Raw genomic sequence first — 15,140 nt, 5'->3', positions numbered from 1 at the left:
GAGAAAGGAGATTGGTTGTGGTGCGAATGATGGACTGGCCCTCTCACTTGGGTCAGAGTATCCATCCTAGGATACTAGTAGCGACTGTAGAAAGGTGTTAGGGGGTCTCTTAAAAACCGGTCTCTGAAGCGTTGAGCAGCTCCCCACGTGTCCACCTGATGGGTGAGATATCGACCTGGTAGTCCAATATGCACATAGAAATCCTGCATAAAACAAAACGTGGATATCCGATCTCTGTGTCCTTGAGAGTCCTCATTAGCAACAGGAACTTCCTCAGGTACATACTAGGGCTGATGTCTGCTGGATCCAGTCGGATCTGCTGGATCCAGTCGGATCTGCTGGACGCTCTTGTGTCTTTGTCCCCTCCTTAATTGGTGTTTTCCTCCTAGGATGCTCTTCTATCCACCCAGCATCCAATGGTCGTGTCGTGTTCATAATGCGGCCATGAGTGAACTCTGGTACCCCTACTTTCCTGCATAAAAGAAGGACGCCAAAAGCATGTCCCAGAGACTTCTTAGTCTGACTATGGGCCATCTCATCCATGTCAGCATAAATAATACGAACGACATTCACAACACGTTAGCTCAATAGATAATACAAAGCCAAAGCTCATATGGTGATGAGATATGACCACTCCGATTAGTCTCCAGAGTGTGGCACAAGAAGTAAGTCCACGCTTTCGAGACAACATCCAGATCTACTATAGCCAGCTTCCTAGGAATCGGGGTAGAAGCAGGCTTCCAATATCATTTCTCATGTGCCAAGCGGTCCAACATCGCTCGGTAAGGCCAACCAGTCCTAGAAGATGTCTTCATTAGCTGATACTCGCAGTTCGGCTCCATAAACTTCATCTTTAGTAACTTGTTCACCGTTTTCTAGTTGTATTAGATTTTTTTCCTCTGACTCAAGAAATCAATTCAGGTTCTGCAGCAGCATTTTCAGAAGAGGTCGGTAGGCATTTGCGTAGAACTCCAATACCAGCTCCTTAGCCACTAGTTGGATTCGACTATTTAGATAAGTCAATTTATGGTGCTTCAGCACAACATGAATATCATGGTGTTGGTCAGAGTGAAGGTTAAAATACCTTTCCTCAATAATTTTATGTCAAGTAAGGAAAAGTATTGTTCTTCATGTTCATTAGAGAAGAACCTGTTAGAGTCATGAAATGAAGAAGAAGAAGTAGCCATTGGTTGCAAATTAGGAGAGATCTGGCCTATTACAAATGAATTCTATGGCAAAACAAGAAAAACTCAGAGAAAATATGTCATAGTAAACAGTAATACGTATGGCACAAGGTGGGAAATGTCAGAAAAATATATATAGTGCCCTGCACGAGCCATACGCGTATCATACACACGCTGTCAGGGCCATACATGTATGAGATGTCTCCTACGCGTATGGGTAGAGGGCAGAATCAATTGAAATTTTGGATCACGTACCATACGTGTATGCGGCCAAGTGACTGTTGCATACGTGTATCACCTGGCCATACGTGTATGGCCCAATTTTTATGAAAAATGGCATGACTCTTAATGTTCCCCATACGCGTATGGGGACTTCCATACGCGTATGGGCAGAGGCCATGAATTTTGAAAAAATTGCGTACACCATACGCATATGGACAAACTGATACGCATATGAGCATAGAGCGTGAAAACAGGGAAAAACAGGGCACCCCATACACGTGTGAGCTAGGTCATACGCGTATGGGCAGAAGGTTGAAAATTTTCAAAATTTTGTTTTTGCTTTCTCTTTTTTTTCTCATGCCTTAGCTGTGCAATTTTTTCTGTTTGGCTCTATAACACGCGACTCTTGACGGAAAAAGTAAACATACTAGAATGTAAGACACATAACTGAAATTTAACTACTGCTACTTCCCTTGGGTTTCCTCCGAAGCAGTGCTTTTTTTACGTCCATAGCTCAACGAATGACCAATCTATAGTTCTCTGAGTTGGGCCTCTTCCACCAGGCTAATTTCTTGTCCTTGGTAGTAAGTGTAAGACCCCAATTTTGACGCTAAGATCCCTCATGATATCTCATCATTTGCATTGGCTTTGGGATCACACCTTGGCATCCTCCTCACCCCTTATTCATTGGGTTTTCATTAGGATAGATCACCAATCATATTCGAATTGTATCATACTTTATTTTATTTTGCTTACTAACTAAAATACCAAATATATGTCTATGTGTAGCTTTGTTTCTTTTGTAGGTAGTGTGTGTGTCCACATGTGCCTCATCAAGCTCACAACTAGGGTTTGAGGCCCTCAATGCAAAGAGATCATTCAAAGAAAGTTTCACAATGTTTCTAAGAATCATATATGTATCCCCATGTTCTTCATTTTTCAATTTGATCAAGAATTCATCAAGAGTTTGAAGCTTGTTTGCCTTGGAAGCCCTAATTTATCTTAGTATCTTGTGTGACTTCCTCAGTAAGTTTATTCACCATTTGGTCAAATATTTCAAGGGATAATTCATTATATATCACCTCAAGCATATATTATTCTCCATAAGTCCCAAAGATCAAATGAACTTCAGGTTTGCAAGTTGGTTCAAAGAGGTTGATCAGAAAAAGTCAACTGGTCAAAACTGGGGTTCCCTAGACCCTATCTCCTACAATTTTTGTCATACGAAAATGATTCCAAGAGAAAATTTAGTCTTTATTATATTAAAAACAACTTTCATGTTGGCATGAAGAGCTAGTTTTGCTTGGAAGGTCATTTTTTATGGTGAAAGATTATAGGTCATTTTGTTTATGCCCTAGTTAGAAGGTCAACTTCCAAGTACCATAACTTACTCAATTTTTATGATATGAAGGCCATACAAGTTTCATTATATGTTTCAATATGTCTTCTCTAACTTTTATTCTTTGAGAAATATCAAATTAAACTTGTAAGGGCATGTGCCAAGAGGAAAGATTATGGGTCATTTTGGGCCATTACCATTGAACAAGCAACTTTTCTCAACTTCTAAAATCCATAACTTCCTCATGCCAAATCCAAATGATGTCAAATTTGTGACCAAAGTGAAGAGGAATGGAATAGATACAACTTTGGTGAAGAACCCATTTTCATTTGAAGCTCATAGTAAACGTTATTCAAGATGGAAGAAGTGGTCATTTGACTTTGTACTTAGAAAATTTTCAACCATGTTTGATTTCTCCAACTTCCACCTCAAAATTCATCAGGATCCAAGCTCCATATGGAAAAGTGTTCAACATAAAAGTTGTTCCCCTTGATGTCACATTTCCAAAGCATCCAAGACCACTTCATTTGGACAAGAATTGAGGGACTTGCGCATGGTTCCTTTGTTTGGTTTATTTTGGCAACTTTTGCACTCAAGTGATTAATTCCTTTTGCATGCTTCCATGTGATGACTTCAGTATCAATTGCACACGAATTAGAAGTGGATTGCATCATTGGTTGGGCCTAATTCCTTTCCCATGTACAACATTTCTATTTTTGGTCAATTTTCAAATGGTGCAGAACGGAATTCCATAGCCTATAAATACAAGTGCATTGCTTCAGAAATGATACACACACATTGCCCAAGCCTTGCCAAGCCAACTCAGAACCCTACTCCATAGAATTCCTTGAAGATTTATTTGAAATCTAGTTTGAATTCCCCCTTCTGTTTTGGGATTGAAACTCCAAGGATTCATAGCCATTTTCATCTCAATTGATTACTGCAAGCAAGAGGAGGAAGAATCAATTGGAATTGCATCAAGATCCAGCCAAATCATTGCAACCGAAGGTGATTTTTCCAAAAATTCAAGCCTTCGATTCTCTCTCAATTCTCTACCATTCTTCTTGTTTATTGGTTGTCTGAAGTCCTACCAATATAGGCAACAAGATTGAGTTTCTTTTAGGTCAAATCGAAGCAACTCAGATCGTGTACCTCAAAATTCAAATCCACGTATCTTTTAATTAAGGCCAGATTCGAGCTCTGAGCTTTTTCTCTTTAAAATAGTGTCCTTATTTTTCATTTTCTTGATGGGTTGTGGTGGACCAGTCTGGTGAGGTCCACAGGAGAAGACAACCGGAGCTAGGGCTCTGGTGATGTACTGGCGTGCATCCTGGCCATCTGATCTGTTTGAATTGTTTTAAACTTAGCCATATGTTTTGATTACCAACCATTTGACGCGTTGATTGAAGATTATGGTGAATAGCGCACGTGGCCATCTAATATGCCACCTCAATTAATGAGGGAGATCTGATGGCCCTCATTTTTTCTATTTTTCTTTTTAATTCTGATTTTTCATTTAATCCATTTATTTTGTTTAATTCATATTATTTTCATTTTTAATCCAAAATATATGCGACTTTCACCAAAAATCTTTAAATATTTTCCTTTTCCATATTTTGAATTAAAATAATTTTTGGATTAATATTGATATTTTTCATGAATTAAATGATTTTTGACTTGTTTTAAATATTTTTAAAATACTTCTGACTTTCCAAAAATTATGAAACTTTTTGTCTAAGGTCCTTTGACCTTGTTTGACCTAGGATAAATCTCTTAGCCGTTTATTTGGTGTTTTGAAGGGATTTGAGATTTTGTCCATTTAAAAAATGCATTTTAATTCATTTTTAATTTGATTTTTAATTGTGTAATTGTTTAAAAATTAGGTTGAGCCATTTTTATGGTCTTGTGATGTTTAACTTTCTGTTTGGCCTTGATCATGGTTGATTTGACTTTTGTTTTATCAATACCATTGGATTTAGGGGATTGATGAAATGTACATTTCATTTCCCAAAATGAATGGATAGTATTGATCAGATGAAATTCCTCCTATGATCAATTTGGTTTTCTATTTCCCCTCCCATCTTCATCTTCATCCCTATTCTTCCCCAATCCTTCATTGACCAATGATTTCTCTAATGTTTAAATGCTAGTTGATTCATCAATGACCTTGTGTCAGATGAATCAACATAAATCTGACTGAGATAGGTCCCTCCCATTTTTTTAGTGCGCGGTATGTTTTAGGAGTTTGGTTCTTTGTACCAAATCTCTAAAATGCATTAACAACTATATTTTATTGCTCGTCCTCAGATAGTTGTGACTTCTACATAAGTCCAATTACGATTGCTTAACATAGAGCTAAATGTGTCCCTCAAGGCATATCATTCTAGTAAGTGAGATTGTAAGTCTCTCATTCTTCATGGAATTGTGTGGAAACTTGACCTTTTTTCCATTCATGAGAGCTAGTGGCATACTTATTGATTTATCCAAGTTGGAGCCCTTCTCATAGATGATGTCTTAGTTCATGGACTCATACTTGTGAATGAATGGTTGAGTATTCTCCAAAGAATGACTTAATCAATTAAAACTCTTCACTAATATTTGACAAACTTCTTGATTAATGTTGCTTTACTTTCAAGTCATTTACTTTATGCATTTTAAATTTCAAGTACCTTTATCATTCATCTGTCATTTACATTTCATTCAACTTGTTTATGTTTAAGTCCTTTTTCACTTTGCTCACTTGAGTCATATCTTGTGATTGTATATATTGTTTAATTTTCTTGTTTTGCTTGTGGTCTTAGGACCTTAAAACACCTAATAACAACAAAAAAACATAAAAAAACATCTTGGTGGGCTGTTGGACTTGATATGAACTTTTGGACTTAGAATTAGGCAACATTTCCTATGCTAAAGGACTTGGCTAATGTCACTATCTGAGACTGAGATATCCTTGACTATGCCTTTCATCTGATGCAAGACCTTGAATGCCTTTGATTCATCTGTTACTTTGTCTCTATGCCTAATCATTATATTGTTATTATTGTCTATGTCTGATGATTGTCTTGAGTTGATCACGGAATATTTCATCTGATACATTGGAAGATATTGAAAACTACTAGCTATTGGAATGTTCTCTTGGATGTTATGGTTATCTTTATTTGATTCCTTGGTCTTCATATGGTTTGCTTGGATATTGTTTATGCTTGTTGCTTGCTAAAGTCCAAAGGAAATTGGGTTTCTATATGACATTCTTGTCTATTGGATTGCATCCCATTGGTCATATCTTCTCAACTCTTAACTTTTAATTTTTGTCTAGGATAGTCCCTTCATCTCCTCACACTTCTTAAATTTCAAAACCTCTCCCTCTTTTCAAAAACTTTATTTGCTTGTGATTTAAAAACTTAGACATGTTTTAATGATTAGAAACTTTGGCTTTATGCCATTGAATTTTCAAACTTTTTCTTAAATCAAACTTGTGAATAAACTTAACTATGTTGACTTTAATTTCAAAAGGACAAAAAGAACTAATAACCTCATTCAAATATTTGGCCTTTTGTGTCTTTCCTTGTTAAACTTTTATTAAAATTAATTCACCAACTTCTTTGAAATTTTTACCATGAACTACGGGGTTTTGATCCCTCATTTTTATGTTAGTATGTAGGCATAAGACCGAAGGTCTTGTCAAACACAAAAATATAATTAATGAATTCTATTTCTTATCCCCTCACTCTATATTTTATCAAACAACATTTATACCAAAACATATGCACAAAAAAGACGGCTCCTTAGGAGTACCTAGGACACTTTGGGTGCTAACACCTTCCCTCTCTGTAACCAACCCCCTTACCTGTAATCTCTAACATTTTATTAGTTTTGATTTGAAAACTTCTTATCTTTGGGTTTTGTTCGTACTTTTCCCTTTTCCTTTGGAAACAATAAAAGTGCGGTGACGACTCTAGTTTTACTGACGTCAAGTTTATCCATAGCTTGATGGTCATGAATTTACCGCTACAGTAAGGTTTCATCCTTTGGCCATTGAATTTGAAGGTATCCCCACTCGTATTATTTTTTAAATTAACTTCCCCATGTGGGAATACTTTGTGAACAGTGAACGAACCAGACCATCTAGACTTCAATTTTTCAGGGAACAACTTCAACCTAAATTAAACAAGAGAACCAAATGGCCTTCCCCAAATACCCTCTTTTGAATCCTCCGATCATGCCATTTTTTTGTTTGTTCTTTATACATCTTGGCATTCTTAAAAACATGATTCCTAAACTCATCCAACTCAATGAGCTGAAGAATTCTAGAATCCCCCACTTTGGATATATCATAATTCAAGAATTTTGTGGCCCACAACACCTTGTGTTCCAACTCTAGAGGTAAATTACAAGCCTTTCCATAAACTAATTAATAAGGAGACATACCTATGGGTGTTTTGAACTTTGTCATGTATGCCCATAATGCATCATCCAACTTTGTTGCTCAATCTTTCTTGGAAGCACTCATAGTCATTTCTAGAATTTACTTGATTTGTCTATTCGACACTTCCACCTGCCTACTTGTTTGAGCTTGGTAGGGGGTGGAAATTTTGTGCTTCACATTATACTTTCTCAGCATGTTTTCCATGAGGAGATTCAGAGAATGTGTACCTTCATCACTTATTAGGGCTCTTGGAACCCCAAATCTTGCAAAGATATTCGTTTGCAGGAATTCCAGTATAACTTTAGCATCATTTATGGGTAATGCCACAGCTTCTACCTACTTAGACACATAATCAACCGCCACCAAAATATAATTCTTACCAAAAGAGGGTGGAAATGGTCCCATAAAATATATTTCCCATACATCAAACAATTCCACCTCCAACATAGAATTTTGGGGCGTCTGATTCCTCTTTGAAATGTTACCTGTCTGTTGGCATTTATCACATTCTTGTACAATGAAATGAGAATCTTTCAACAAAGTGTGCCAATATAACCTATATTTGAGGACTTTTTCTACTGTCCTATCTCCATTAAAGTGTCCTCCATATTTTGAATCATCAAAAGCCTTGAGAATTTCCCCCTGCTCTCCTTCGGGAACACATCTTCGAACCAACCCGTCTACCCCCCTTTTTATAAAGGAATGGACCATCCCACAAATACAACCTGCAATCATGTACAAACTTTTCCCTTTTGTTAGAATCAAAATAATCAAGTATAACTCCACCTACCAAATAGTTTGCAAAGTCTGCAAACCATGGAACACCTGTAATGTCCAAGATGCACTCATTAGAAAAGACAACCTTAATAGGGTGTGTCTCTTCTGTTTCCTTAATTAGGGACATGCGGGACATGTGATCCGCCATAGTGTTCTCACACCCCTTTTTATCCTGGATTTCAAGATCAAACTCTTGAAGAAGTAGTATCCATCTTAAGAATTTTAGCTTCAATTCTGTGTAGCAATCAAATACTTTAAAGCAATATGGTCAGTATAGACGATGACTTTCGACCCTAATAAATAAGACCTGAATTTGTCAAAAGCATAAACAACTTCTAACAACTCATTTTTGGTAGTTGCATAATTCATCTGTGCATGATTAATAACATGACTAGCATAATATATCACATGTAAAAAAATTCTCTTATTTGTCCTAACACAGCCCCCACTGTAGTATCACTAGCATTGCGCGTGATCTCAAAAGGTAGAGACCAAAATGGGGCTACCACAATTGGTGCAGAAACTAACTTACTCTTCAAAGTTTCAAATGCCACCTTACACTCTTTATCAAAAGTAAAAGGCATGTTTTTTACAAGCAAATATGTTAATGGCTTGGCAATTTTTGAAAAAAATTCTAATAAACATGCGATAGAACCCTGCATGTTTCAAGAAACTCCTTATCCCCTTTTCATTCACAGTGGGAGGAAGGTTTGCAATAACCTCCACTTTTTCCTTGTCAACTTCTATTCCTTGGTGGGAAATTTTAGGCCCTAGTACTATACCTTCTTTTACCATAAAATGTCATTTTTCCCAATTCAGAATCAAGTTAGCTTGCTGGAACCTTTCTAAAACAAGAGACAAGTTAGTTAAATAGTTATCAAAAGAAGAACCAAAAATAGAAAAATCATCCATAAACACCTCCATGTGCTTTTCAAGCATGTCAGCGAATATGGATTTCATACACCTCTGAAAAGTAGCAGGTGCATTACACAACCCAAATGGCATCCTTCTGTATGCAAAAATATCATAAGGACAAATGAATGTTGTCTTCTCTTGATCCTCGGGGAAAACAACAATTTGATTGTACCCCGAGTATCCATCTAGGAAATAATAGTATTCATGATCGGCGAGTCTCTATAACATCTGATCAATAAAAGGGAAAGGAAAATGATATTTCCATGTTGCAATGTTGAGCCTCCTGTAATCAATACACACCCTTTATCCAGTTACTGTGCGAGTGGGGATCAATTCATTTTTCTCATTTAGAATCACTGTTGTTCCTCTTTTTTTTTAACCACATGTACGAGAGTTACCCATTATCTGTCAGAAATTGGATAAACCAAACCTATGTCCAACAACTTCACAACCTCCTTTCTCACTACCTCCTTCATTGTTGGATTTAGTCTCCTTTGGGGTTGTACCACTGGTTTGTGATCATCCTTCATCAGTATCTTATGCATGCATGTTGTGGGGCTAATCCCTTTCAAGCCTCCAATGGTCCATTCCATGACACTTTTGTATTTCTTCACCTATACCAATTTATTTTCTTCTGGTTCCTTTAGCCCGAAGCTTATTATTGTCGGTCAAATTTTCTCAATGTCTAGAAAGACATACTTCAGATTCTCAGGTGACTGCCTCAATTCTGCATTTGTCTCAGATTCCTTTTTGTTCTTAGCTTCCAATGGAACTCATAAATCCTCCCATCGGTGTGGTTTTGATCTCACACATTGAGGTTGTGCTTCCAACGTGGTTAACACTTCTTTCTCTTTTTCGTCCTCATTTTCTTTATTTCTTGGGCTGATAAACTAAGAACTCTTTCCAAACGATAATTTGGGGATTTGGCTCTTAATAGATTAAGCTACCACTGTGTCTAACACCTCAACTAACCTACTTGTCCCCTCATCATCTTTGTACTTCATAGCATTCCTAACAACAATTTTTATCTCTTCATCATAAACCTTGAGGGTCATGGTTCCCTCCTCAATATCTACCATACATCTCCCTATTTCTAAGAACGACCTTCCAAGAATCAGAGGCATCTCTTCGTCTTCAAGCATCTCAAGAATAACAAAGTCAACAGGAAACACAAACTTATCTATTTTCACCATAACATATTCTACTATACCATAAGGGCTTTTTACCGAGTGATCAGTAAAGTGGGGTGTCATTCTGGTATCTGAATTGTACCTATTCCCAACTTCCTATAGATGGACAAAGGCATAAGGCTCACACTAGCTCCCAAATCAATTAATGGCTTATTGAACTTTCTATCCTCAATTACGCATGGAATAGTGACCAAACCCATATCCTTCTTTTTTACTGGAATCTTCATGCCCTGCAAAATAGCACTATAAGTTTTAGTTAAAAGTATAGGTTCAGTGTCAATGTTGCGTTTCTTGAAGATGATGTCTTTCATGAATTTGACATATATAGGCATTGTCGTACCATAAAATTTTCCCTCCCGTTTTCATTTTTATCTAATCTTTTGGTTTGAGATCCATTTACATTCATAAACATCCATTTCATCTAGCATACTAACATCATCATAGATTCAAAGGTTTATGAATGTTTATACCTAATAAGGACCTAGGGTTTGCTTGAGGATCAAGCCCTAGGAGTTGTGATGCTACAATCATTGTAAAGAGCCCATCATGGTGATCAAGGTGAAAAACCCTAGTTCATCATTCTAAAGAGCCCATCATTGTAAAGAGCCCTTGGAGGTTGCATATTGGTATTCATTCCATACCAAACCCTAATCCTTGATCTTGAGGATTATAGGGGGTGTAAATCCTAGTGTGGCTTAGGGCATCGGTGCATTGCTTATGTGGATTACTTCTTGGTTTGAGGCATTTGGTTGTTTCTTGGATTTTAACTTTGAACTAACTAACCCCTAGTTCATGGTGCCATATGATTGGTCTAAGATATGCTTACATTCATTCACACTCCACTCTTTGATTGCGTGTTTTTATTGGTCTAATTTGATCTAAGTCACACTTCAGCAATTGGTTCTCATGGTCATCATTTGATCTAAGTCTCTTGTCATTCATTGGTCTAATTGTGTGTCAAGGTTCAATTGAAAGTCGATTGGTCCAAGATTCATTGTTTATTTGGTCAAATCATTTCATGGTCAGTGGATTTCAATTTCATTCATTCATGAAAGGCTCTTGTTTGCAGTTTGGTTTCATTGGAAGAAAATGGTCAATTGAATCCAATTATTTCATTGTGTCATTAGAACATTTTTAATCAAAGAAAGTACACTTCATTTGCAAGATTCATTGATTACATTGTCCAACATACATTGCATTGAAAAATTATAAAGAAAATGCATAATTTTTGCATAAGTTGACTTTTGGTCAACTATTGACTTTTTGATTAACCAGTTGACCAAAGTCAGCTCATCATTTCAAAATCCCTAAGTCCTAATTTCCTTGGTCTTCAAGTTAGGATCACCTTCGCATTATCCATCACCTACAAAAATTACAAAATCCAAAAACCACTTGTCATTTAAGGCATGTCATGATTTAAACCATGTTCATAACCTAAACCACATACATGTCAATACCATAGCATATTCTAAACCAAATGACCAAGACATGGACCTAACATCCATACAAATGGAACATTGCATTTCAAAACCATTAACATGTCAATACCAAAACCAACAGATCAATTTAACCTAAACCATTTCAAACCAACTTAGGCAAAACCAAACATTACAAGCATCACATTAGCATGAAACACATTACCATTTTAAACCTAGCCTAACTACGATGTTGCATAATCCAAGCAACCATAACCTAAAACAGCCCTACAACAAATGCAAACATACCTCACAATAGTCACACATACATGAGCATCACAATACTTTCATGCATCAACCATCAAACATCAAACCTAGCATCCACATCGAGCATGCCAACATTCACCTCCTGCTGCAGCCAATCATGTCTTAACCCTACAATAACTGTTTCACAGCAGCATGAGCAACAAGCCATTGCATTAATATAATAATCCTGCATCAATGAGCAAAATCAGCAAGTCAGGGCAGGGCAATAATCAAGGAAGAACCATTCATCAAAAACAAATCGAGCAAGCCATCATGTAGCATGAACAAATATTCTTGTAACCATTTCAACATCAATAATCAAGCTAACCATCATGCAATAATTCACATCAGCATGGCCATGTACAAACTCGAACAATAACAAAATCTTTGACAACATGGCAGACCAACAACAATCAAGCATCAACAGACCTATAACTATACATCATTCAAAATCTAGCATCAACTTAACATAATAACATCAATTGACTTTTTTCAATTAACATCACATTAAAATTCAGTTTAACAATTAACTCCAACTGACTTTTTCACTTAACATCACATTTAACAAATGATTAAACTAACTCAGACTGCAAGTAACTAATTAGTTTTCACATTTAACAGAGAAATTGAAAACTGAGATTTACATTAACCGAGTCTAACTCATTCCATTTTAGCTGAAACTAACTGAGATTTTTCACTGTAACTAACTAACTCATTTTTAACTGCTGAAGCTAACTGAATCTAACTAACAGTTAACTCCATGATCACATCCAACAAGTTTCTCCATCAATCAATTAACACCGCTGAATTGCTCTGTTAATCTACACACTATAAATTCACATCTTCATCGTTTTCACCTTATTCATTCACCATTCATTAAATTCATGATTCATCAAAATTCTAAATCATTCATTTCATCATTTCACTCCAAAAAAATTCACTCTCTATAACCTCTCATTCACACAAAGCTCATTTGAAATACTCCATTAAAGCTTCACATTGAAGCTTCAATGGAGTAGAGCTCAACCTCTCATTCATTCACGATTCACCAATTCATCATCACTCTATAACAAATTCATCTCTCTACATCTTCTGTTTCACACGAACCACATCTCAAAGCATAATCTCAAGAACACGTTTCAGAAGAAGAAGAAGGATCTTTAGAAGAGGAAGAATTAGAAGAAAGATAGGAGCAAGAATTACCTGGTTTAAGTGATTCCTCAACGTAAGCTTTATCTTCTCTGATTCAACAACTCGTTGAAGTAATTCTCAGCATCGGAGGTATGTTTTCTTCATTATTTCATTGCATACGAGTTACCTGAATGTAGAAGAAGGTTAGAGGAATCAAAGCCCTAACCTCTAGGGCTTTGATTCTGAGAGAGTAGGATTTAATTTGGGTTCTTTGTCATTTGGCTTTGATTCATATTATTGATGAGGAATTAGGTTGCTTCACTGTAATTTTGGGATTCATAGCAAAAAGGTGAAGAAGGTGATGTAAATGTTTTGGACATTGAGGAATTATGAGCTTAGGTGGAGAGAGTTTCTTCATATTTGAATTTTCATTTAATTCTGAGTTCTAACACGTGAAGAATGTGCTTCACATGCTTGTTCTTACACATGTGTCCCTTGGCTTTGCTGAGTCACTCTCCAATCCCTTCAGAATTGCCTTGCTGTGATCTTAGGCTTTTTGGCCAAATTTCATGTTGTTCACACCCTCCCCCATGATTCACACTCTTGCTTCATTGTTGATTGAGATTTTGGGCCCTGACTTGGGCCAGCGCTAGATACACCCCTGTTCTTGTTTCATACCCCTATGTTTGACTTTATTTTGGCACTTCAGTTTAATATTTTTGTTCCTTTTTATTTTTCTATTCTTTTTAATAATTGTGCATTGCGATATAGAAATTAATTGATAGTTTTAATTAGGTTTTTTTAACATGATTAGTTGAACTTAGATTTAATTGGATAGTTTAACTCTTGATTAATTGTTGAAAAATTAATAGAAATATATGATTTAACCTACTTTTTATAGTTTAGGTATAAGTTATTAATTGCACATGATAAATGTTGATTATTTGATTTGATTTAATTTTTGAATTCTTTCATGCTTTAGAATTAGAATTCTTGATTAAGAGATTTAATTGATTATAATTAATCTCGTTCATAATTTTTAGGTTTAATTTGATCTTTTAATCATTGTTTCTTGTTAGAACTTTAATGTTAATTTCTTTGATTAAATTGCACCTAACCCATGGCATGTTCCCTTATTTTAGGGCTTGTGTAGAATCAATTGGTATACTTTGAATTATTAATCCCTTAGGTATAGTGTGTACATAATTCAACTGATCTTTCTTCATTCCCATTGGTTGTGTTAATCAAAGTTTTCTTTGATCAACCAAATCCTTTGAACTAAGCTAATTTCCCAAGCTTGTGCAAGTGATAAAAAGACCCTTGATGATTTGATAGGGCAAGCCCCTTGTGTTCAAGTTGTACTGGATCTCTGGAACTCAAGACCTCAAGATTCAAATTCAAGTTCAAGACTTCAAGTCAGTTCAAGGCATTCACATTGCAGACAAAGTGGACTACTGTTCAGGCACAACAAAGGTGTATTAACACTTGTCAATCATTACTCAAGTTATGTGCCATGAGCCTTAGGCAATAGAAAAGGGGTGAGACGGAGCATTCCTATCCTTATTCTGGAAATCTTTGGGTACAAGATGAATGACCCAGTTGCTCAGAGTATTCACCTCTATTCATAGACTTTATTATACTTTGAATCAAATGATTGTCAAGTCTCTTCTTCACAAAACAATGAGAGTATTCTTCAGTAACTTGCCAGTTATGATGAGTATCACATGCCATGAGCCTTAAGTAGTAAAAAAGGGGTGAGAAGGAGCATTCCTATCCTCATTCTGAATATCTTTGAGTACGGGACGAATAACCCAGTTTCTCAAAGTATTCACCTTTACTCATAGGCTCCAACAGGGTTTAAATCAAATGACTGCCAAGTCTTGTGCAATATCATTCTAATTTCCCTTTTGGTTTAAACACCACTTTTCCGATTTAAACACCAACCTTTTGGTTTAAACACCACTTTTTCAGTTTAAACACCGTCCCTTTGGTTTAAACACCATTTTCCGGTTTGAACTCCACATTCCTACTTTCCTTTCAGTTTAAACACCGTCTCTTCGGTTTAAACACCATTGCTTTAGTTTGAACAACTATTCCTGGTTTAAACACCATTACCATTGCTTTGGTTGAGCACCATTACCTTTTCATTGTCATAAACCCCTTTTCCGGTTTAGACACTGACCTTTTGGTTTAGACACTACATTATAGGTTTAAACACCATTTCGTTGGTTTAAA

The 15,140-nt window shown here is 36.2% G+C and overlaps 1 protein-coding gene and 1 long non-coding RNA gene across 2 annotated transcripts; both read right to left on the bottom strand.

Annotated features, from left to right (window-relative positions):
- Positions 1-9,801: 9,801 nt before the first annotated feature.
- Positions 9,802-10,385, bottom strand: LOC127122678 (uncharacterized). The gene is made up of 2 exons (XM_051052978.1): positions 10,136-10,385; positions 9,802-10,043 (listed from the first exon to the last, which is right to left on the bottom strand). The coding sequence occupies exons 1-2, from the start codon at positions 10,383-10,385 to the stop codon at positions 9,802-9,804; spliced, it is 492 nt and encodes a 163-aa protein (XP_050908935.1).
- Positions 10,386-11,193: 808 nt separating this feature from the next.
- On the bottom strand, positions 11,194-13,316 carry LOC127118963 (uncharacterized). The gene is made up of 3 exons (XR_007802489.1): positions 12,978-13,316; positions 11,778-11,961; positions 11,194-11,416 (listed from the first exon to the last, which is right to left on the bottom strand). It is a non-coding gene; the product is annotated as an uncharacterized LOC127118963 (long non-coding RNA).
- Positions 13,317-15,140: the final 1,824 nt, after the last annotated feature.

The sequence above is a fragment of the Lathyrus oleraceus genome, chromosome 2 (genome assembly GCF_024323335.1).
Source record: "Lathyrus oleraceus cultivar Zhongwan6 chromosome 2, CAAS_Psat_ZW6_1.0, whole genome shotgun sequence".
NCBI lineage: Eukaryota > Viridiplantae > Streptophyta > Magnoliopsida > Fabales > Fabaceae > Lathyrus > Lathyrus oleraceus.
The sequence above is the reverse complement of the archived record's forward strand: the minus strand, read 5'-3'. Positions and strand labels throughout refer to the sequence as shown.

Bases quoted from the DNA above. Each gene is read 5' to 3' on its own strand.
- LOC127122678 (XM_051052978.1), bottom strand. From the start codon at position 10,385: ATGCCTATATATGTCAAATTCATGAAAGACATCATCTTCAAGAAACGC. The intron at 10,044-10,135 runs GTACAATTCAGA...TGGTGAAAATAG, and splicing joins CTATAGGAAGTTGGGAATAG to ATAAGTTTGTGTTTCCTGTT.